This window comes from Hemitrygon akajei, chromosome 2 (genome assembly GCF_048418815.1).
Source record: "Hemitrygon akajei chromosome 2, sHemAka1.3, whole genome shotgun sequence".
Lineage (NCBI taxonomy): Eukaryota > Metazoa > Chordata > Chondrichthyes > Myliobatiformes > Dasyatidae > Hemitrygon > Hemitrygon akajei.
In genome coordinates this window covers 60,498,261-60,524,062 of record NC_133125.1, presented here as the reverse complement: position 1 = coordinate 60,524,062, position 25,802 = coordinate 60,498,261, and the positions used below count along the sequence as shown (strand labels likewise).

Sequence of the window (25,802 nt, the reverse complement as noted above, 5' to 3'; positions counted from 1 at the left end):
AACCAACCGTTAACCCTGAACTCAGCCTTCTGGTTTGTCCTTCCAAAATGCATCACCTCACACTTACCCGGATTGAACTCCATCTGCCGCTTTTCTGCCCAACTCTGCATCCTGTCTATATCTTCTTGTAACCTTCAACAACCTGCAGTTCCATTCACAACTCCTCCAATCTTCATGTCATCTGCTCACTTACTCACCCATCCTTCCACCTCTTCATCCAGGTCATTTATAAAAATCACAAATAGCGGGGGTCCCAGGACAGATCCCTGCGGCACTCCACTAGTCACCGACCTCCAGGCAGAATACTTTCCTTCCACTACTATCCTCTGCTTTCTTCCTTTAAGCCAATTTTTTATCCAAACAGCCAAGGTTCCACTGATCCAATGCTTCATGACTTTCTGGATGAGTCTCTCGTAGGGGACCTTGTCAAATGCCGTGCTAAAATCCACATAGACCACATCTACCACCCTTACCCTCATCAATTTCTTTTGTTACCTCTTGAAAAAATCAATTAGGTTCATGAGGCATGACCTTCACAAAGCCATGTTGACTATCCTTGAGTAGACTGTACTTCTCCAAATGCTCATAGATCCTATCCTTAAGAATCCTTTCCAGTAGTTTGCATACCACCGATGTAAGACTCACCGGTCTATAGTTCCCAGGTTTCTCCCTATTACCTTTTTTAAACAAGGGAACTACATTTGCCATTCTCCAATCCTCTGGCATCTCCCCTGCAGCCAAAGAGGATTCAAAGATCATAGCTACTGCTCCAGTGATCTCTTCTCTCACTTCCCACAGCAACCTGGGGTATATCATGTCCAGGCCTGGGGACTTATCATGATGTTTTTAAGAAGATTCAACACTACTTCTTCCTTAATCTCCACATTTTCCAGCACACAGGCCTGTTCTATTTTGACCTCGCCCTGATCAAGGTCCTTTTCACTTGTGAATACTGAAGCAAAGTATTCATCTAGGACTTCCCCATTCTCCTCTGCCTCCAGGCACATGTTGCCTTCTTTATCCTTTAGCTGTCCTACCTTCATTCTTGTCATCCTTCTGTTCTTCACATACGCATAGAATGCCTTGGAGTTCTCCTTAATCCTACATGCCAAGGCCTTCTCACGCCCCCTTCAAGCTCTCCTAAGTCCTTAAGCTCCTTCCTGGCTACCCTATATTTCTCATGAACTCCTCCTGCTTCCTGCTTCTTATATCTAACTTATGCTTACTTCTTCCTCTTGACGAGTTGCCTCACGTGTTTTGTCAGCCACGGTTCCCTTTTCCTACCATTTTTTCCCTGTCTCAGTCGGACAAACGTATCCTGAACCCAGCACAAGTGGTCCCTAAACGTCCTTCACATTACTTCTGTGCTTTCACCCTTGAACATCTGTTTCTAATTTACTCTCGCTAGTCCAACATTTCTCCAAAATTTCTTCTGTTGGAAGTTGGAAGTTCATACAACTTCCTCCAACATTTTGTGTATATTTCCCTGAATTCACAGCATCTGCAGAATCTCTTGTGTTTAAGAAAGAAGTTGCTATTGTAGCATGTAGTTGAGAAGCTGGCCTTGTTGAAGTGATATCTTCTGTTTCAACCAATACAAGATTATGTTCCTTCATGTAAGCTTTAAGGATCATTAGGTTTTGTCAGTAGGTGATATTGTCCAGAAAAAAAAGAGAATAAAGTACAAACTTTGAAATAAATGGTACCTTAAGTAGTAGGAATTGGTGAATTCCATTGGAGTTTTTTAAAATGATTGATGATAATCAAGAGCTTCTGACTTTGTTGTCCATTGTATTTTCAGAGTAAATCATAAAAGCAACTTACAAAAAGGGGATTCTTAGTTGATGCATGTCTGGAAGCTAATTGTTTCTTGTCAGCTAAGTTATTGAATATCATTAGTTAATCAAATAAAAATGTACAAGGAATGATAGAACAAAATCCACTTTTATTTTCCAAGTACTTTGTGGCATCTGAATTTGAAAATCATGACAGCAAGTATCAAGATTAATATATATACTTAAATCTTTAAAATAACAGATCTGTTCATGTTGCTTAAATTTAAGAAAGGTGTGTCATTCTTTTCTGTTTCCTTATGTTTCTAACTTGGAGGAAAGTTCTGTAGAATCTATTGTATAGCCCACATCCAAATCCAGTCCGTAGGTTGGTTTTGTCTATCCAACACAGGAGGGATGAACTCCAAATCCATTTTATTGTTATCTTTAAATAGTAATCTATCTGAATGTGAGGGTTTAATGCAGTTGGTACTGTCAAGGCTTCTGTGTCAAGGGACAGGTATACATGTTGATGATCCTGACATTTGTTTTAGGTTGCACTGTATTGTTTCAAAGACTGAATATTGGGACAGGACATTTTTATGTCCATGTAAACCTCCACAGTGACAAGGGACATACTGTACCTACCACTTATTTTTTTCTGGAATGGAAGTTTAGACTAAATCAAGCTCATAAGCCATGGGACAAAGTCAGCGTAAATTTTATTCCTCACTATCAACTCCCACTTTTGGCTTTAGCTTGTTTGCCATATTAAAGATAAAGAATATGGCACTAATAATGAGAAAACAAGCACGAGTTGGGTGATTAGTGTGGCTGTTGAGGAGAAAGAGAGAATTTACATTTATATGCTGACTATTGAAGAAGAAGAATAGCCCTTAACTTGGTAGTGGAGTTATCGGGGTACTGTCACGACGGTGTTTCCTTAGCAAGCTGTTCTTGTTTTTATGAGGCTGAGTTGCTAGCTCAATGCTCAACCCAACTTGGATTCGAACTCAGGAAACTTCTCTCCAGAGTCTGGCACCAAGTGGGACCATACTGACTATTGCAAACTCAATATCACCCAAAGGACTCAAGGGCATTTATATACTTTCAAAAAGTAACCACACTTCAGGTGAAGGATTTCTGACAGTCTTCTACAGGAATTTTACAATCTCTAACCCCGCTTCTCCATTTCTAGAGGAATTCTGCAGTACCTCTTTCATTTCCTTGATACTCTATGGCAATCACTGACAAAGTGAAACAGAAAAGGGACATTTTTTTTATCAAATTGCAAGATGAAGAAAAGCTGACTTCCATTTTGTCATAACATGCTTTAGCAAATGAAGTACTTTAGGAGTGTAAGCATGACTGGTAATGTGGAAAGCTACGATCTATAGCACTGTGATCCTGACTAGATAATCTATTTTAGAAATGTTGAATTCTGATTAAATATTGACCAGGCCAATGGAAAATAACCTCACTGCTTTCCTTCAAATCAATAACATTGGATCTTAAAACTCCTGAATGTGGATGCTTATATCATCTGTCAGACAGCACCTCCTGCAGTGCAGCACCTCTTTTTAATACTGTCCTAGAATATCAGCCTATGTTTTTGCTGGTTCAAATGTCTGGAGTATGTTTTGAATCAGGAAACTTTTGATGTGCACCAGAGTGCTTTCAACTGAGCCATAGCTATCCCCTTCAAACACTAGACCTTTATTTGGCTAAATTATCTTTTGAAAATTGGTTAAACGATGACTAGTTGTACTGCTCTATTTACTATTTAGGTACGGCCAGAGAGAAAAGATGATTATGAACTGGATGATGAGATGGAATTAAATGCAGAAGAAGAGGAAAAAGAGGAAGATCTTACAGTTCCAGGTGCATCATATATCAAGCTGCTTTTAAGGACCCCTCTGTTGGTGTTGTCTGGTATGTATGAGGGTGGTAATTATTTTATCTAAAGTTTAAGTGGCAACATTATTAGTTGAAGAATAATGCCCAGCATGAAGCAGGGTTAACATATTGATTTTGGCAGATCAGATTCAAGACTTCCAAATGTCATCACTAATAACTCGTGCTACTCAACTATTCTTGTTTGGAAAACTGAAAGAGATCAAGAAATAAATGAGGACCTATATCTAGATGTTTTGGGCAATGAAGGTTCTGTGCAATCTCTTGTTCTCCACCTACTGAAAAAACTTGTGTGTGTTATTTCATAATTAGTATAACTTCTTTTGAATATCAAGGCTCAGAACAGATAGGCATAATGTGAAAATCATGCTATTAATTGGAGTTAACTCCAGGCCATATAAGAAAGGACTTCCAATTGAATTGTCCTTGTGCATGTAAAGTTTCTAAGTATGAAACTACCACAAATATTAAGGAAACAATTTCTTAACTCACCATGCTACCACTGCACTCCATAACCACCACTTCCATCTGTGCTTAGACCAAGTCCACTGGCTCAGCATTTTCTGCTGCTTAAGTCTGACTCCTTCGATATAATGAAGAAGTTAACAGATTTTTATAACGTACAGTGGATTCTAATTAATTGGGACACATTGGGATTAGCATATTTTGGCCCAGTTAAGCGGCTGCCACAATTAGCCAAAATTTCCTGGAAATAATTAAAAAGGTATGAAAAAGACAAACTATTGTTTAACTAAGTGAGAAATTATGTATTTGAGTGAAATACAGAACAAATTAGAACACTACCAATTCAACCACAGTACTATAAAATTGTGTATTAGTTCCTAATAGTTATCAGAGTAATTCATCCAGTGTATGTTGCCCTCTAAGGGGTCTCCAGAGAGAGGTAGCTCCTCTGGTGAAGGGGCTTGTCGTGTCTATTCTGGGGCAGCTCACTCACCTTTGGTCCCCACTGCTCACTCAGCTTTCACCTGTTGCCCCAAGTAGCTGTTTACATGCAACTGCAGCCACATCCCGGTACACCTCTTCGACAGGCGGGCTAAGCCTGGTGGGGTAGCCGGTTGGCCCCGCGCTCTAGTGAGATAGGGACAAGTCTGTCCTGTCATGTGAAGTCAGCTTCGGTGGACTGACTGGATGAGATCAACAGTGAGGTCCAGCGGCCAAGAAGGCAGTTCTCCAATGCTTTGTGGAGAGTGAAGGGCATATGGCACAGAAAAAATCATGGTCATCCACTGCTACCAAGGAAGACCCAGTTTGTGATGACTACTTGTACCACTGGACCCGGACTTCTGAGAACCAGGGAGTGAAACTGTCCCAGTGCAACAGCTTTTCCACTTTAACAACACTCTTGCACAGATTTCACTGTTCTGTCAGATACCACGGACTACCAACGTGCTGCCATATTCTTTTCATTGACTGTCAATAAGCAAAATCAGCACAGTCACCTAGTGCAAATTATGGACCGCCTTCATACAATGCTTCTGATGATTGCATCCTCAAAATCCTCATTTTCATTGTAACATTCAAAATGATTGTCAATACCTTCAAATTCTTTGAAGTCCTAACATGTTGAAGAAGTGAAATCATTTTATTTTCACTCCCAGCTGTTTCTGGTAGCTCCAAGTCTGAATGTTTAAAACTGCAGTGAGAAAAACAATTCTAAATTGTCTTGCTGCTTATTTCTCAGCAACGATCAGTGACTGCTTTTCGAACACAAACACACGTAACTGATGCAATTTAAAACTGTTCACTATAAACACGGTGTAGCGTCTAACTGCCACATGAGTTCATGCAGCTGACGCTGGCTAGAAACTGTTTGACAACAGTCTGCTGACCCAGTCAATGTCCCAAGTAAACAAAGGGTGAACTGGCTACTTTTTCAATTAATTTTTGTTCTTTAAGAGTTCTCCCAAATAAGTGGCTGTCCCAATTAACTAGATTCCACTATATTATAATTTGATATTATATTATAAAACATGTTATTCTAGTAATAACTTGATAAGGAGAGGGAGTGTTTAATTTTTTAGGAGCTGGAAGGATTTGAAAATTTTCATTTTCAAGCAAGTACAGAGTCAGAGCAAAGATTGGTGAGGTGTGTGAGGGTCTTAAGGCATGTGAGAAGAAATGTGCTCATGAGGAAGACTAACGTGATGATGTGTTGAGGAGTGAAGAGAAAATTGGGCAGTAATGGGAAACGTGAAAAAATAAAAGATGCACCTTGATTGCATCTTGTTTGATGGGTGTGATACCTTGGAACACAGTAAGTTGCTTCTGTTTCCGTGTATCTGTGCAAATTGTAGATTTAGAGCATCAGATTGAATCAGTCCTCTGCTGTTTTACTGAAGATGATGTTTGATTTGGGGAGATCCAAACTTGTGTATTTATCTTTAAAGTTTACAGTCTCTCCTTAACTAATGTAAACATAGCACCATATCAATGAAAAAAATCAATTTGAGGCTTTCATCTGAGATTTTTTCCCATGAAGGTTACCTTAAAGTTCCTCTCATTTTTTTTCTTTAAATTCTTAGCAGTTGTAGACTGCTATTTTATTCACTAAATTCTCTTGAAGTGCCAGTTATTGCAACTGCAACCAAAGTTCTTTTTTCAACAAATTATACCAATAACCCTGCCAGTGTTTGTCAAACGATCCCTCAGTTCTTCCTCTTTTCTGCTTAATTCTGCAATAAAACAGAAGGAATTGTTTTCCTAATTTTGATAACCGTAAGCACACCTTGAAAATTAAATTGGCTTTACCCTTTGGATCTGCAGCTCTGTTCAAGTCTAGATCATAAATTATTTGGTTCTAAAGTTTGCAACTAATTCTCTTCCTGATTGCCCCAAAAGGCAGAGCAGTCATTCTTCTTTGTGTCTAATACTAATTGTTTGTCCTGAGGCCAGTGTTGGCAACATGGTTATTAATCACCAGAAGAGTAAAGAGTTAAAAGCATTTGTCTCTTTAGTAGAGCATCTGACATCGCTTACTGGCAGCTTCCTGAATAAAAGTTTAGGCAGAGGTGAACTCAAAGTCATGATGACACATGGGAGTGATTGTCTTGGCCATGCTATTTAAATTTGAACTTGCAATTACTAATTTTGTTCTTAGTGACAGCCAAAGTAACACTTCTTTGACCTTTTTTTTTACAGCTTTTGAAGAGTTCTTGTCATCCCTTGTGAAACAGGAATTAACTGTAATGCCCCGTGGGATATATTACTCAGCACTGCGTGGTGGAATTGTACGTTCTGACCAAGGGAAAGCAGTAGCAGGGATTCCCAATTTCATGCTCAAGACTTATGAGAAGAACAAGCAACCTGGACTAAAATCTGGGCTGGCAGGTGAATTAGTTATCAATCTTTTTGACAAGTGTTCTTTGGTGTTGTGAACTCATCTGTATTCCCAGAACGTTCACAAATGCAACTTGTCAGTTGTTGCACTGGCCATTTGGCATTCATTCATGTAGCTTAATAGGCATACCTGATGAGATATTGTCTCCCGGAAGTCAAAAATGTTACTCAACACTTCCCTTCCTGACACTTCTACTCCAGAAATTTAATGTGAAGTCCTTGATATGGGTCGCAAAATTTGTAAAGGATCTGCAATGGAGCAGATGTTCACCAGTAATATTAATTGAATATCACAATCCACACTTACTATACGGGTAAGGTGGTACCCCCTACTCTAATCCTCCAGAACAGGGCAGCGCTGTTGGCCCTCTGACGACTGAAAATGCGTTGGCTCACTGAGGCAGAACTGCATTGCTGGCTCTCTGATGTCACCGATTGCCTCTGACAGCCCCAACTTTTTTAGCATCAGATAGTGCCACTGCTTCTGCCCAGCACAGTGCTTGCAGTAAAAGCTGATGAAGCAATTGCTACATGATAGTACTTTACGTGGGAAGGAATCACACAACCAAAAATCTTCAGAAAATTGCATTAAAGGTTAAGGTACATTCTCATCGTATCACTTAAAAAAGAGAAATGTGGGAGATCTTCTGATCCTCTGTAATACTAATTTCTTAGAGGCATGCTTCTAGATCTAGTTTGCTTTCCTCCTGGAAGGAAGGTGAGCAAAGGAGAAGAAGATTACATTGATGAAAAGTTCATGATTAAGACTAGATTTACCGTTTATACAACCTGACGGGAAGCTTCATAACTCAGACTACACTGTTGAGTGAAGTTGTTAAGCACTGGCATGTCAAATATTTTCTTTAGAATATTTGTTTTCCTTTTTAAACTCTTCATAATTTGTGTTTTTTGCAGCTGGTCTATTACTTTGTTATGATCTACACATTCAGACTGACAAAGATGGCAAGCCAATTAATCGCTTTCTTGTTAGTAGAGGTCGTAGTTATCAGCAGATGCTTGCAGCACTAATCCATGAGGTAGGTTTGTGTGCTTTCTACATTATGTTAAACCAATGTTATGGAAAGTCTTGGGAATTCATCTGGGAAGGAGAAAATCAGGAGTACAAAGTACAGCACATTAAAAAAAAAATCTGTTTTAATGTGGCTTCTTGCAAAGGGTTCCTTTGAGCCCTGTTCACTGCATGAGCTGTAGCTGCACGCATCATTTGGACTTAATTAGTCCAATGCTTCTCCATTTTCCTAAGAATTAAACACAGTAGAAAGTTGATAGAATAATCACTGTTCTGAGCTGCACAATTTCCTGTCCTCAGGCAATTGAAACCTGCCGTATTGCCATCTCCAGTACCCTTCACATGAACTGAATTATTCCCAGTTTTGATATTCTTTTACAATTATCACGGTTCAGCATCCATCTATGCCACCTTATTTTCAAGACATTCCTCTTACAGAAACTGTCTTGAGCATCAATTCCTCTAATTAGCTTTTAATCTTTTGTCTCTCTTTGTCAAAAATATTTGCTGAAGCAGGACCAAACAGAAATGAGATGAATATTGGATACCTTTCCTCCACAAAACAAATACATCTATGCATCATTGAATCACTGGAACTTTATTGTTTTTCCAACTTTATTCACTCACGATTCATTGGAATATCTTCAATCATGTTTTTGTTGGGGTATGGGCTCTCTGCCTATGTCTCTGTGTCTGTCTCTGTCTCTGTCTCTGACACATATTCTCTGTCTGTCTCTCTCCTGCCCCCTCTCCCGGACTGAACACCCCCCCCCGGACTGCCCCCCCACCTCCCGGACCTCCCCCCCAACCTCCCAGACCTTCCCCCCCAACCTCCCAGACCTTCCCCCCCCAAACCGAACTTTCCCCCTGGACTGACCCCACCCTTCCCGGACTGCCCCCCACTCCCAGAACCCCCGCCTCTCTACCCCCTCTCTCTCTACCCCCTCTCTCTCTACCCCCTCTCTCTCTACCCCCTCTCTCTCTACCCCCTCTCTCTCTACCCCCCCTCTCTCTACCCCCCCTCTCTCTACCCCCCTCTCTCTCTAACCCCCTCTCTCTCTACCCCCCTCTCTCTCTACCCCCCCTCTCTCTCTAACCCCTCCACTACCCTCTCCACACCCTCCCTCTCCACACCCTCCCTCTCCCTCCCCTCCCCCTCCCCTTATTGATTTATTTAGAAATACATCATGGAATCAACCCTTACAGTCCTTCGAGTTGTGCTCAGCAACCTCTGATTTAACCCTAACCCAATAACCCAATCACTGATTCGTCTTTTGACTGTGGGAGGAAACTGAATCACAGAAGGTTTTCTAATCTCCTTTCGGGATTGAATGCCGATCTTCAGCAGCCTGAGTTGTATAAGTGCTGTGCTAACCGTCACCCTGCCATGGCTCCCAATGAAGTGGGACATTTCTGGCAATGTCTGCTGAGGTGCACCAGTGAGTTTGTGAGATATCCTCTGTCTCACATAAAAACAATGACAGGCTTGTTCTTCTGTTAAGTGAGTAACTAACATTTGTTGGGGAGGGTTGTCAAACCGTGTAGCACTCTTTGAGACTTTGTGGAAGAAATAAGAGCAAGTACTTCCTGAGACGTTATTGAATCTTTAGTCAGTGGCGTTGAGAAGGTTTCCACTATTTGAAAAAATGCATACAGTAATTTCATATTTTTCTGGAGATCTTAGTTATTTCAATTAAGATTTGGTTATATCGCAATCTCTGTTTAATTTATAGGTGCCTATACAACCTTCTGAATGGCATAAATCAATTTTGATGCCCCAAGCCTGGCTAGGATTTATGAGTAGAACATATCAAGCTGTTCTGCAGGTAAATTCACCATTTTGATTGCAATGAATTCCTTCCCTGTTCCAAAGTTAGTCTCCTGGTTATATCCAGTAATTCTACACCAGAAACATTACAAACCACTTTGATGGATGAGAATGTACTGTATATCTTTTAAACAGTGGTATTTATTCTGTAAAATTCAGGTAATCTAGCAATATTTAGGTAAGGAAATAAAAATTAGATTTGATAATGTATCTTCAACTTAAACTGCAGACCATATTCTCTGTCTGACTTTCCAAGTGTTTCCAGCATTTTCTGCTTTATTTCATTATTTATAGTTAATGTTTATACAAGTTGTAAGTTTCTAAATGGGTTTTCTCCTTGAGCAAAGAAGGGTGAGACTTGATGGGCTACATAAGATATTAGATTGGGTTGACAGACAGTAGCTTTTACAGATTGTTAACAATGAGTGGGCCCAAATTTAAAGTTTTGGGCACAGGAGACGTGAGGAAATGATTTTGTGCTGAGAATGGTTATGACTGAAGTTCATTGCATATTCTGGTGACGGAAGCACAACCTGTCAGGGTTTTCACCAAGCTATTGGAACGGGCCTTACAAGGATTCAGCATGGACTCAATGGCGCAAATGATCTCCTTTTGTGACATAATATTCCTTAACTGTTTTCAATGATTTGAACATTTTTTTATTAGTTTGTTTAAGTTCCAGATCCCCATATTGGTGTTTTTAGCTGGCAATATCTAGATATGATGCTACCTTTGCCTGCTTTAACCTGTTTTAACCGATTCAAGGAATAGGAAACATTTTGAAGCATCCACGTAGTTTGGTCTTTTAGTGTTTCAATGTTGTTAATTGTGCAAAACATAGGTATCTTTTTCTAGTTTCTCTTCCCCCTTCCTTTCTGGACCTGATGAAGGGTCTCGGCCTGAAACGCAATTGTTTATTCCTCTCTATAGATGTTGCTTGACTTGCTGAGTACCTCCAGCACTTCGTGTTGCTCAAGATTTACAGCATCTGTAGGTTCTCTTGTGTTTATAGATCCCTTTATGTCTTTAATTATGAGAAAATGTTAGTATGATTAATTTGATTGAAATCTTTGTCAAACAAAGATTTATCTTATAGTTTACATGAAATATTTTGAGGCCACATAATGGAGCTTGCTGTGCTTCCTAAAGCTTAAACTAAATTAGACTAGTGTATTTAAAATGTTATGAGTTATCATGTTTAAAATGATTGCTAATAGTGCAAAGTGTGCAGTAACACATTAAGTTGGAATCTTGCCTCTAGAATTTTTGCAATAAGTATTTGTTTAACTTCAAATCTTAAAATCAGAATAATGCAGATGATGAGAATTTGAAATAAAAACAAAAATGCTGAAGTACTCAACAGGTCAACAACACTCTTACAAATCAAAACAGAATAGGGAGAGAGAGAAAACAACTGGCCTACTGAGTCTTTCCAGCATTTTCTGCTGATTTTTATTGTTTTATTGTCTTATTTTGAGCATTCATATTTAGTAATCAAATCTTGGATTATTTCTCTGTCTCAAATTTTGTGCATGTAAAAACTACAGTAATAATTTTTACACAATGCATCAGTGTGACTCCAGATAGGCCGTCCCTCCAGCATATTTTTTCATTTAAGCACAGAATACGTGTTGCAATCAAATTTATTTGGATAACTAGCTTGATTTTTCTTTCTCTGTTCCTGAAGGAAATCGCCCCATACATAATGACATCCATTCTGCAGGTTTTCTCTTTAGTGCAAAGTCTTGTATGATAAAATTGATAAAGAACATTGTTTTTATCTGTTCGATTGACAAAGATTGACAAGAAGAAGCATGAGGCTGATGGTGCATAACCATGGTGCAGTATTGAATAACTAGAATGATATGCAGTGCCTTTGCGTAGAAGTTACGTGCAGTTCAGCAATGAAAAAATGCACAGTAGTGAATACATTGTGGAATGTTATTTTGTAGTGAGATCAAATGTGTTCAAGTTAAACAGACATGCTTTGTCACAAATGAATTGAAGTCAAATTTAATCAGCGAATAACACACCGATCTTTATGATAGCAGTGGGGGATTCGACTGCATCCTATATAAGAATGATCAGGTGACTGATGCTTAATTATAGCATTAGACTGGGGCATTATTACTGGGGCTTATTCACGCACTGTTGTGATTTAGGCAGCAACATTACCAAATAATAAAAGCCTAAATTTCTTGGGAAGCTTGTTCTTAATTATCTGCTATAGCTGTAGAAGGATCACTGTAATCTTGCTTGATGATTTATGAGCCATTTTGCCCATTCTAGGATGTGGCTTTTTGAGAAGCTGCGTTTTACTTCTAACATTTTGAAGTGTACAACCTTATTTATGTGTTTCGCTGAATGGATGATTGTCTTTGTAGTTCTATTAGTATTTTCTCTCCTATTTACTGAGATTAGACCCCTAGGGAGAGTGACAGGAAGAGTCTGAAATCATTGCATGGTGCTGCCCACAGCAATCCAGTTGTTCCGTGCAAATGTATCGTCAGGTTTGTCTGCAGGCTGTAGCAATTACATAACTAAATAACCATTAATTGCTCTGTATGTTCTGCAGTTACTTTATTTATCATTAGTTTGTTTATTTTATTGATTTGATTTCATATGGTGGAAGGGAGCCTATTGTTAATGTAACTCCTTGTATAGATACCCCACTCAATTTCATTGTCAGCTATAGGGGTCTGCTAAAATTTCCGCTCTCAAAATATATATTTGCACAGTGCTTTGTAGAGTTTCATTGGCAGATGTTTTAAAATTTTAAGAAATTTTTTCTGTCCTTAATGAATAATTCATCTTTTTTTTCCTTGATTTTCTCTTCAAACATTTCTCGGCTGATCCTCTTAAAATGGATTTCCCTCTCTGGCCTGTGATTCCAAGGCAATTTTTCCAGGTCCATTGAGAAAAGGAGTAGCTCTGCTTTTAAAAATAAGCCCAAAATAGGTGATTCACTCTCAATAATTTTGCAGGGACATGGTGAGTGCAACCAGTGTAATTCTGTCAATGTGCTTGAATTTCTATCCCATTATAATTTTTAATATCCTGTTAAATGTGAGAGTAGCTGATTGACAGCCCCAACATTGCAAACATTTCACTGAACATTGAAATAGAATATTATAAGACAGCCCAAAATGAGCAAATTCTGAATGAAGCCAGTCTGAGGAACACCCCTTCCCCCAAATTACAGTGATCGTCTACAGTTTCACTTTTTTATAGCCATGCTTTGCTTCTCCAAAGCTATGGTGCACCATCTTATTGTTCCCACTTTTGATCTAAGTTTGTGATTGAGCTTTGTCAGGGATGGTCAGCAGTCTCAGTGATGGTAGACATCCTGACCCAAAGGCCAAAGTCAGTGTCTGCAAGTTTACTGAGCACTGTTGAAAAGCCATCTGCACATTCCCTTACTGGTGATCACAGATGGAAATTGTATCTGAAGCCACATTATTCAGGGCATACTAAGGATTAACTTCCAACATTGACTTGTCTTATCCAGGGAGTCCCAAGTTCTGCTTTTCGTTTTACTTTTACTGAGACACCTAGCAGAGTTATTTTTAAAGCGGTGTGCGCCTTAATTCTTTATTTTCTGGTTGTTACATTAGTAGCCTGTACTTGATAGTCATTTAACATTAACACTTATTAGTTATTTTCATGGTGTGTTTTGCTTTCTGAACCTGTTGTGGCATTTCCACATTCCAGCAGATAACAATTAAAATGAAACCAAATTTAGTAGTGTAAAGGAAGGGAGAAAAGTGGAAAGCTAATGGATGTGGAGCATTGGATCTAGAAGCAACTTTGCTCAAGGCTAGAGTTTAGATATGATTCACCATGATTTTATGATTTTTTTATTACCATAAAGGCAATAAATGATGTGTCGACATTATCTGAAGACATGTTGGAATCCAAGTGTTTTCTTCAAGAAAAGAACATAAGAACAAGGACACATTATTAAGGCTTGGAGTGGAGTTCTTGCATTTCTTTTACTTCCCACTCCTTATTCAGCTGAGCAAGGTGGGGGGGGGGATGTATCATTTGCCCTGAGTTAAGGGAAAGCGTATTCCTTGCCCTGACTAAAGTTGGGCCACTGGAAAGCTTTCAACCTGGTCTGAAGCCTTTTTGCAAAAGCAGGTATAGAAAAAACAGTGTAAGAGCATTAGACAATTTGTTAGAGGAACTAATTGGATTGAACAACATCTCTGGGAATAAAGCATTGCTATAAAAATGTTAATATCAGGAGTCAGTTGCAATATTATTGCACTGGGAATTCTAAACTACAGCAAATTATATTGCATTTATAAGGTGACACCTGAGTCCTGGTGGAGTCCTTTCTTCCCACAGATACTATTTGACCCACTGAGTTCTTCCAGCAGATTGTTTGTAACTCTATTTCTAGCCTCTGCGGTCTTGTGCAACGCCAATATCAGAGCACATTGTGTACCTCTGTGCTGCAAATTGCAGAATGATATTGGTATGCCTTATACAATAAATTGGTGCCCTAAATTTCCAGCTGAAGAGATGGTATTTGCTTAAGAATGGGGTGTTTTAGGAAATAGCTGCACACTAATTTGCTTTTTAAATAGTTGTCTTATTTTAAATTTACTGCAAGCAGAATTCCTCTCTCAGTGTGAACTGATATATAACTTCCTCCTTCCTGTGCTCACTGATTGCTAATAGCTTCATTGTGGGGTGACACTGTTGATTGATGACTTTGTCTATAGGGGAGACAGGCCGAGCTGGAGATGCAGCAGAAGCATGGGAAAGATGATCCAGAGGAGCTCCAGTATAAGCAGTTCATATCTTGGCTCTGGTAGGAACAATTTAAAGAGTATTTATTTATCCATCTATTTATTTAATTTGCATATTAAACTCCAGGATCATGTGTTATCTTATAAATACAATATAATTGGACTTAGTTTAGAATCCCCAGAAATAATAATGCCCCAACTAATTCCTGATGATACAAAGAGGCAAACATGAATATGCACTCAGTGAAACCCAACTTGTTCCGTCAATTGTACTATTTCTGCAGAATTCTCTAAACCACTTTATATTATACAATAATCTGTTAACTACAGATCTTTATGCAACTGGGCCTATGTGGTGCAACACCCAGACAGTGCTGGAGGAACTCAGCGGGTCGGGCAGCAACTGTGGAGGGAAATAAATAGTTGACGTTTGGGGTTCAGACCCTTCATCAGACTGTGTTCCTCCAGTATTTTGTGTGTGTTACTCAAGATTTCCCGCATCTACAGAATCTCCTGAGCCTATGTGGTGGTAATTTCTGAGCATGTCCTTCAGCTTGTGTCTTTTCAAAAAGAGATTTCATGCTTGTCATAATTCAACACATCCAGCTGAGAATACTATTTTGGACTTATTTTCCTGCTGTCTGGTCTTTGAATGTGTAAGGCTTGTGAAGACAAGCTACAAATATGTTCTTTTCATATGCTAGTATATGCAAAACTAGAACTTGAGTGACTTTGAAGACTATTAAGTTCCCAAAATCATATTGATTGTATCGAATATGTAGTAATGGATTTTTATTTAAGAATATTTTTGACTTTGGAAAGTAATTAAAACCAATATTAATCAAATATTTTTTCTTGTTTTATATGAATCCTGTTTATTTTTTATGCATGCTTATGGTGTTTTAAGCATTCTCTAGTTTTGGTTCCTGTGGAGTATTGAGACTGCAATGCAGGGCTGTTTTGTTCACCCTAAGCAAGACACCTCTGGTTTCACTTGCCAAACTACCTTCAAGCTCAAACAGGGTCACCTGGACATCTCTCCCTGGGCTCCCATATTGGACACAGTTGTCCAATTCAGATTTCATCATCTGCAATTTGTGACTTTTGATTTTATTTATGTTCCTTCTCTTCAACAGGGCCAGAGACATGCTAACTGATGTAATTAAATCAGCATCAAAGTAAGTAAAGCCCATGTTATCGAAGCACATTGTACCCTTTAGGATTCCTGTGTGGCATTGGCCCCTCTAAATAAACTTCCTATACTCAGGATATAAAAATTATTGTGAGCTAAGTTGGTCTTTAAAATACATCCAAAAAAAAAACTCTTCCTCAGGAAAAAATAATGTCAGGTAGTTTTGAAGATTGCTCATATCAATCTAACTACATTTTTAGGATATTCATTCATCTGCAAGGTTAAAGTTTCATGATGACTGTTGACTTTTGATACCACCTATGATTTTAATATTAATCATATATCTTTATAACTCTTTTACTTTACGAATAAAACTCTGCATGTTACATCTTCTGATTTTTCCCAGATAACAAATATTCAAAGAAACTGTGTTCCTCAGAAACTAATATTACTGAGTAATACTGGTATATTGAAATACTTGACTATTGCCTCTCACTTATACTATTATGGACAAATGACTAAACTTGTAAACTTCTCTTTTAAGCACCTTTTGTCAACTTCAAGCAAACTCTAGGTTTTAAAATATTTTTCTGCTCTATCTGAACAATTATCTTAACTCTATTCTGTTATTGAAATAGTGTGTAAAAAAAAAAAAAAATTCATTTCCAATACTCGAGTAATGAAGTTGAATTGCAAGCACAATGTTTGGTGCAGTTCATACCAGTAAGAGCTTAATTGCAAGTTGCCTATCCTTGTTTCACAAAGGCTCCTTTAGAAATGTGACCAAGAAGAGGCTTAGATCCTTCAGTCTGTCTGAATTGAGATCTTTGTGTTTCAAGTGATTAAATTGCCCATTGCACCACAAAGTTCCCAGTTTGACATTTTAAGGGGAATAATCAATCAACTATTGCATAATGACTGGCTTCTACATATGATGGTAGTAGCTTAATTTTAAAAAATATATATTTCCTGTTGATCTTTTATTTGGTTAACAGGGACAGCCCAGTTGTACAGGGAAATTCCATCCTTGCCTTAACAGGACTTGCTGTGACAGTAGCCAAACACGAAAGTAGCTTGCCATCCGAAGCCAATGATGCCCCTGAGGTAGGTATATTCCACTAGTGGTTTCATCAGTTATTATTACATTTTTCTGCTTCAGTATTTGAGGATAGATTTTTTTTGGGGGGAGGCCAAAAGAATGCAGTTGTCCTTTGCTACCATTTGCTCCCAGTCATCCAAATTGTGGTAAGTGCAGTTCTATGAAGAGCAATTCATACTTGGGATTGAGAAGGACCCTGCTAATGCATTACCCACAAAACCTAGGTAAAAACAGGCGGGGAGTAAAACTGGAATGCAGACAGCACATCAAGTAAGCAAAAATTTCCTTATGCTTTATTATAATTTCTAATTTACAGTACATAGAGTGAAATATATGAAATTTCATGTGAGAACATAAATGGGATCAGAAATAGGTGATATTGGTCCTTGCAGACTGCTTTGCCCCTCAAGAAATTCATGGATGATCTAATTGGTCATACCCTGCTGTATCCATATTTCTCAATTCATACAATATTGAAAAGTCTGGCTATCTTAGTTTTGAAATAACTCAATGACTGATACTTAGCATTCTGATAAAGACTTCCGAAAATTTGTGATCCTCTGGATGAAGAGAGTTCTCTTCATTTCTGTCCTGAATGTCCTGTCGCTTATTTTGAGACTATAACCCATGGTTCTACAGTCCTGGAGAAGGAATTTTATTCTCTCCGTACCTTTTAAGAAATGGGTACATTTCAAAGAGTTCACCTTTCATTCTTCTAAACTGCTAAGATTAGAGCCCTGACTTACTTGACTTCTCTGCATAAGATTAACCTGACATCCCAGAAACCATCCAGTAAATCTTTGCTGCAGATATTGGAAGCACATCCCTATTTTAGATAAGGACACCACAATCGTACATAGTACTCCAGGTGTGGTGTCAGCAAGGCCCTAAGTAATTACAACAGCAAACCTTCACTCTTGTATACAATCCTTTCAGTACTGAAGAAGAGCATATCATTTGCTTTCCTAACTGGCTGTTATACTTGCATGTTGGGTTTCAGTGATTGGTGTACTAGGACACCCAGGTCCCCTTGAACCTCACAGGAAAATAGCCACTCACAGGAGACCTTGCCCACGCCCAGGATTATGGCTGCACAGGTGGAAGGTCAACTGAGGAAGATCTGTACCAGCAAGGCGGCGGGACCGGATGGAGTTTCCCCACGATTACTGAGGGCCTGTGCAACTGAGCTGGGAGAACCACTACAGCGCATCTTCAATATGAGCCTGGAGCAGAGAAGAGTATCCAGACAGTGGAAAACATCCTGTATTGTCCCGGTACCGAAGAAACCACAACCAAAGGAGTTGAATGACTTCAGACCTGTTGCTTTGACGTCGCACGTGATGAAGACCATGGAGCGGCTGATAATACAGAATCTGAGGCCACAAACCAGGCATGCCCGGGATCCTCTTCAGTTTGCGTATAAGGAGAAGTTGGGAGTGGAGGATGCTATCACGTATTTGCTGCACAAATCCCTCTCTCACCTAGATGGGGTCAGTGGTGCTGTGAGGATTACATTCCTGGACTTCTCTAGTGCCTTTAACACCATCCAGCCCAGGATCTTAAGGCACAAACTAATGGAGATGGGAGTAGACTCTCACATGGTGGATTGGATAGTGGACTACTTGACAGATAGACCTCAGTATGTGCGGTTGGGAGACTGTAGGTCTGACACGGTGGTCAGCAGCACAGGAGCGCCGCAGGGGACCGTGCTCTCTCCGGTCCTGTTCACCCTGTACACATCAGACTTCCAATATAACTCGGAGTCCTGCCATGTGCAGAAGTTCGCTGACGACACGGCCATAGTGGGGTGTGTCAGGAATGGACAGGAGGAGGAGTATAGGAAACTGATACAGGACTTTGTGATATGGTGCAACTCAAACTACCTGCGTCTCAATATCACCAAGACCAAGGAGATGGTGGTGGACTTTAGGAGATCTAGGCCTCATATGGAGCCAGTGATCATTAATGGAGAATGTGTGGAGCAGGTTAAGACCTACAAGTATCTGGGAGTACAGTTAGACGAGAAGCTAGACTGGACTGCCAACACAGATGCCTTGTGCAGGAAGGCACAGAGTCGACTGTACTTCCTTAGAAGGTTGGCGTCATTCAATGTCTGTAGTGAGATGCTGAAGATGTTCTATAGGTCAGTTGTGGAGAGCGCCCTCTTCTTTGTGGTGGCGTGTTGGGGAGGAAGCATTAAGAAGAGGGACGCCTCACGTCTTAATAAGCTGGTAAGGAAGGCGGGTTCTGTCGTGGGCAAAGTACTGGAGAGTTTAACATCGTTAGCTGAGCGAAGGGCGCTGAGTAGGCTACGGTCAATTATGGATAACTCTGAACATCCTCTACATAGCACCATCCAGAGACAGAGAAGCAGTTTCAGCGACAGGTTGCTATCGATGCAATGCTCCTCAGACAGGATGAAGAGGTCAATACTCCCCAATGCCATTAGGCTTTACAATTCAACCGCCAGGAGTAAGATATGTTAAAGTGCCGGGGTTGATTGTATTTAATGTATCTAAGTAAACTACTTAAGAACTTTTTAAAAGCTACTATTAATGCTTTTTGAGAGAGTGATTTAGATGCATATCATGTTTTTACTGAGTTAAGTATTGTATGTAATTAGTTTTGCTAAAACAAGTGTATGGGACATTGGAAAAAAAAATGTTGAATTTCCCCATGGGGATGAATAAAGTATCTATCTATCTATCTATCTATCTATCAGTTCCCACTCTGTCATCAGCATCCTTGTTTTTTCCACCAAAGTGGAAAACAATATTTTTCCATATGGTGCTCCAACTATCATGTGTAACCATTCACTTGAGGCATTTTGCCTCCTTAACATCATTCCCATTTCATAAGTTTAGTTTGAAGATAGTGACACTTGGATCTCTCAGCCAATCCAGATATATGATTATGAGTAGATGGAAATCTATGCACACTGGTATATTCAGAATTAGAATCTGTTTTATTATCACTGTCTTATTTGACATCAGAGTTGTTGTTTTGCAGCATTTGTGCAAACTTATACTTATGATAAATTACAAAAGACATGAATAGTGCAATTTGATGTGTTCTGATCTTGTTCAACAACCTCTAGTCTTCTTATAATCCAAATGCACACTTGACTTCAAATGATTAGTCAAAATTGATATTCCTTTCATAAATCATTGCTGAACTCTGTATCATATTTTAAAAATCTTTACTATTGGATCCTTCATTATAAATTACTTCATGTTCCTAAGTACATGTCAGAATAAAGGTTGATAGTTCTGCGTTTTTCCTCCCGCTTTTCTTAAAAAGTGGGGCCAGTCCAACCTACACAAAACAGTCCAAAATCTCTGGAGTTTGAGAATGTAGCCATCTCATTCAAAATCCTAGAATGTAGATCATCAGCTCCATGGGATTTATTGGCTTTTGGGCCAATTAACTGCTCTTGTAATGTATCTTCACAAATAATATTTTCTTTTACTTCCTCTTTTACATGGACCTGGATTTCCAGAATAACTTTGAGAGTCTTTTCTTTTGTCTTCAGTGAATTCAGGCAAAAAAAATTTGCATAACTTTTTGTGCTGCTTCCTATTTCCCATTATAAATGTTCCCTGTAAGTGCTCTTTTTAAGTGGCTCATACTTGCCCTTGCTAGTGCTTTCCTTTTGAGTACATATCTTTTGAAGTTCCTGTTAACTGTTTTACATTTCTCATTGGTTTGCTCCCTTGTTCTACTTTCCCTTTCTTTAGTTGGTTTTTGGTCATCTTATGTTGAATTCTAAAATACTCCCAATCTTAATATTTCCTGCTTTTCTGGTAATTTTATAAGCTCTTTACTTAATACTATACTATCTTTAATTTTTTTCCACTGATTAATGAATAACATTTTCTGATCTGGTTTTGTGACTAAGAGGAATGCATATTTGTTACAAGTCATGCAATATTTATTTCAATGCCTCCATTGCCTGTCAATTTTAATGTAATTTCCCAATCTATCCCAGCTAATCTTGCCCTCAGAACTTCCTCTTCCTGGGGTGTAGGTTGAAAACTCATTCTTCAGAATTAATTTCCAGCACTTTTGAACTTAATTTTATTATAGTCATACTTTCCTTTGAAGTCCATTCACAATAAGATTATTAATTGACTTTTATTGCTGCATGATATTAGACCTAAAATAGCCTTTTACCTAATCAGTTCCTCAGCACTCTAATGTAGAAATCCATCTTGTATGTTTCAGATATGTATGTATCTTTCTATATTTTAACAATAATTAATCGAGTCCAAGTGAACTTAAATAAAAGTAAAGTGTTTCTCAAATTATTATATATTATCAATAAGCATAAAGAGATGGGAGAGGAGATGCAGGATATTTTGATTGTTATCCATACATTGTTACATTCGCAATTATCTCTTGTGTAGATTGGGGCTGAAATTTTGCCGACAAAGCACTGGATATCCATGGTGGTGGAGACACTTCTAAGTATTGTTGACAACCGTTACCGTCCAAAGGGACGCATCTTCCCTTGGTTCCAACATGTAAGTCTTTTTCTAGTACGAACAATAATACATTGTATAACTTACCATAGCAAAAATATTTTTGTGTCATGTTTTACATCAACTTTTGCAACATCTTTTAAAGCCAAATAATAAAGTTTTCTGAGGTTCTGAGAAGAAAGCTGAAAAGTGAAATAGAAAGTTTTGGAGACACTTGTTTGAGGAATAGTATTGACCAAAAATGGACCTCTGAATATAATACCCTTATGTAGTAGAGAATGTGTTAATTGCAAATATACCGCATAAAGGTGAAAGCATTAAGTTTCCAAGCAAAATGAGACATCTTTATTTAGTTTTTATGTTGTTGTTGTTCACTTAAACTTAGTCACAGAAACAAAGATGCCTAAAGAAACAAATTTGGTAATCATTTTCTTGCACTTGAGGACATTGGTAATTTTGGAGCTGAAGAGAGACAAAACTAGAAAAATAGAAAACCTACAGCACAACATGACCCTTCCTTAGAAATTACTAGGCTTACCTATAGCCCTCTGTTTTACTAAGCTCCATGTACCTATCTAAAAGTCTCTTAAAAGACCCTATCGTATCCGCCTCCACCACCGTTGCCGGCAGCCCATTCCACTAGTGAACAAACTATGTTCATTCTATAATGTGTCTCACTCTACATTCTATTTTACACATAAATCAGACTCTTTATTTACATGAAGGATAAGACACTCATCCAAATATAAGATACTTTTAAGTACAAGAAAATCAGAGCTTAAAAGATCTTGGCCATTGATTTTAGAGGCACGTTTTAATACAGCACTTCAAACAACTGCACTAGCTTTGCTCATGTCCTGTTATGAGTCCTGACTCAGACATGAAAGTGAAATTGTTGATGGCAGATTGACACCTTTTGTATGTTACGCTAGCAGGGGATTGGGGAAAAGGATTAGTCACTTAATTTGTCAGTTTGAGGTTGCTTCTGGTATGTTGACGCTGGGAAGTAGGTGTGTGAGCTGAGATATCAGTTTCATGGTTTAGCATTAAATCAACTCCTAAGCCGGTGCTTACAAGTTTTTCTCAGTTCGTGGTAAAAATGAACATTTCCCCTCCCCCCCAGCAGAGATCTGTAAATTTTCAAAAGTTAACAAATTATGCTGTTTAAGCAAACAAAATGGTTTCCAAAGGAGGATTGGTCTACAAATCTGTTATCTGTTCAGGATGCTTGAGCTTTTCTAAGGAGTTCCCTGAATATTGAGGGTAGGAATGAGTAGTTAGGCTCTGTATACAGTGACTATTAACCATAACATTATAAGTACAAGGAGGATCCCATCCACAATTGTGAAAGTGCTTTTGAATTAAAAATTAGCACAAAGACATTAAGTTGTTTAAAAACAGACTATTTTGTCATTGTCCAAACTACCAAAGTTAAACATTAGTTTATTTACTGTAGAGTATTATGGGTCAAGTTTATATAATGAAAAAAATTGTTTTTACAAATGTTCTTTTGAGAAATTCACAGAAAAAAAATCGTATTTTTACACAATCTGCTTGGTTGACATTATTTTAACACCTTGCATTTGTATCACATTTTGAACACACCAGCACGATGAGATTAACAAAGCCATGAATGTGGGTGAGCCAAAACTTAGTCAAAAGAAATGGATTTTTAAAAAGTGAGTTATAGCAAGAGATTGGTACTGGGATGATAAGGGAGGGAATCCCAAAATTTAGAGCCTTAACATTTGAAGGCAGTCACAAAAAAAGAGGAAATTAGTGCTTTTCAAGAGGTCTGAATTGAAGGAGAACAGATAATTTGGAGGCTTGTCTAGCTGGGGAGATGGGTGAGAAAATGGGGTGATCCGAACTAAAAATTTCAAAGCCAAGTTGCTGCTGTACCAGGACCCACTAAGTTATTAAATATATGAGTAATGTGTGCAAATTAGGACACTGACAACAGAGTTTTGGACAGGCTTGTAAAGCTGTAAATTGGGAAGCTTGCCAGATGAATAGTTGTGTTTCAGAGGAAACAAAGTCCTGGTTAGTGCTTTTGGAAGCAGGTAAACTAAGATAGACTTTGCAGAAAAGCTGGTGGTTTTAGTGATATAGAGGATGTGGGTCCAGAGCTGGAGTCAGGGTCAAATACTTCAAAGTGGCAAGAAGGTCTGAATTGGAGGCTAGAGAATACAGTTGATATCAGCGTCTGATGTCAATCTCTTTGGATTTAAGAATATTTCATGGAAGTGGTTTCTTCTTATCCAGTTCTGTAAGACGAGCAATATGCTTAATTAGAGACAGTTGGTAGTGAAATAGCTGGGTTTTGCCAGCATAGAAGTAAAACCCAATACCGCTTTTTCACTTGATGTTGGTGAGAGGCACTGTACACATCAGAAATTGGAAGGGAAAACGATTGATCCTTGCGGACATTCTGAAGAGGAATAAAGGAAGCCTTTATGTATTAATTTCAGCTGTGACTGGATAAATAAAAATAAAACCATGTGTGTGCAGTTCCACACACCTGAATGAAGGAGAATGGCTTGGTCACCATATTATTGTGAACTGCAGATAGGGAAAGAGAAGTAAGTATAGTTATCTGTGGGATATAATTTTGATAATACATTGATTGCAATAACATTATGGAAGTGGATACTAAATGGTGTAGGAGTAAAATGGGAAATTTTATTCATTTTTGTCTGTTTCAATCCATCAAGTGTTGTTTGTGTTTCTTTGAGGAAGTTTCACTGTTTTGTATTTTATGCAAATATTGGGAATGTGCTGCAAGGTATCTCTGCTTTCTGGCTGAGAGCTTAATTTATTTATCCAGGGGTTATTTGTAGCCACCAATCCAAACACTTTGTATGTGACTCTCTAATTACATAGAATTTCTTTTGGCACCAAGTTAAGGAATGGAAACCTTACTGCCCTTAGCCTTCTTCACAGTTGGTGTATGGAATTCAGAGAGTTTCTATACAGGGTAAATTCTCTGTTTATTTTTTAGTGCATCATGTCATCTACCTTCGCCCATCCTGGTCTGCAGCATCATTTTCACTGTTCATGAATTCACATTTCAACTTATTCAGCTCATTACATTAGTAAACTTAGAGTTTTAAATCGAAGATTATCAGTTCAGTAATGTGTAACCAAGTTGGGGCAGTATACTTCCCAAAGTGACTTAAAATCGGTGGATTCCTATCTGAAGTGTAGATAGAGGTACTATCAAGACACCCTACGGTAAATATGTAAATAGTACATTGCTTACAGATGGTAAGGCAAGTGAACAATCAGAAAATTTGTTCATGACTGTTTTGGTTGAGGATGGAATTTTAACAAGTACACAGGAAGAATCCTGTTCTTTTTTTAAATCACGCTTTGAAATATTTTGTATCTCCTTAAACAGCGAGATACTGTTTGCTTTTAACCTTTTCTGACAAAGGCTTCTGTTAGTGCAGCATGGAAGCTCAGCCTAGAACATGCTTGCAGTAGAATATGCCACTGAGGTCTTGTGGTCTAGTTCTCACCTTAACTAGAGATTATAAATTGTCATCGGAGAATCTCAGAAAGAAGAAGCAGTACCATAAATGGTAGCATTTTGTTATGAGGAAATACAAAGAATGTCATAATCATGTAAATTATTTACCTTCCATTTAATAAGCATGCATTGTGCCAGTGGTGCAGTGTCATTCACACCAGACTTCAGAGTGACAAGTCCCGGGTTCAAATCTGGCCAGCCTCTTGCCGAGTTCTACTCATGCCGTGTTGAGCATTGACCTAGCACCTCAGTCTGGTAAAACAGACAAATGCTAAAGAAATGGGAAGGTTGCCTCCTGATATGCCAAATTGGCATGGGGAGGAACCTTAATGAGCTTGAATGTTCTCTGAAGAATGACTGTAATGGTGCCTCCAAAACAGAAAATCATAATAAGCATTTACAAAGAGTCTTGATGCAATGACAGTTGGAAAGAGCAACTTTTAAAGAGTACTTCACTAACACTGTTTTATGGCTTTCACAGAAATCTTATTCTGGAGAGAGCACAGCCAGTGCCATAGCTCGCTCCTGCGCTGCTACAGCTTTAACTCTTCTTGTTCCTGTTTTCATCACATCGCACAAAGAAGTTATCGAGGAGGTCCTCAGCATTTTCACTGCAGGCTTACCAGGAAAACCAAGTGCTGATGAATCTCAGGCTGTTCAGTTTCATACCGGACTGGCCATGGGAATGTTCCTATCCCATTTATATGAAGAACGAATGAGGTATTTGATGAAGAAATACTTTACAACATTTGCAGAGTTGCTTATCTATGTGTTGTTTGACCTGCAATTCAGGTGGAAAGATTGAATGATTTCAATAGGACTATTACATGGTGTTGTTTGAAGTCACTGTGATTTCAAGTTAAAACACAATACTTTGTTAAAATTAACCAGAAGAAG

General features: G+C 38.6%; 1 protein-coding gene across 7 annotated transcripts in view; it reads left to right on the top strand.

Annotated features, from left to right (window-relative positions):
* Positions 1 to 25,802, top strand: part of focad (focadhesin) — a 227,909-nt gene that overhangs the window by 139,516 nt on the left and 62,591 nt on the right. For all 7 annotated transcript variants that reach the window (XM_073072700.1, XM_073072683.1, XM_073072676.1 and 4 more), the window contains 9 exons: positions 3,560 to 3,704; positions 6,849 to 7,037; positions 7,962 to 8,083; positions 9,810 to 9,902; positions 14,635 to 14,723; positions 15,798 to 15,839; positions 16,789 to 16,897; positions 21,299 to 21,415; positions 25,387 to 25,625. In XM_073072700.1, the coding sequence (XP_072928801.1) occupies positions 3,560 to 3,704; positions 6,849 to 7,037; positions 7,962 to 8,083; positions 9,810 to 9,902; positions 14,635 to 14,723; positions 15,798 to 15,839; positions 16,789 to 16,897; positions 21,299 to 21,415; positions 25,387 to 25,625 (1,145 nt within the window). The remainder of the gene's footprint in view (positions 1 to 3,559; positions 3,705 to 6,848; positions 7,038 to 7,961; positions 8,084 to 9,809; positions 9,903 to 14,634; positions 14,724 to 15,797; positions 15,840 to 16,788; positions 16,898 to 21,298; positions 21,416 to 25,386; positions 25,626 to 25,802) is intronic.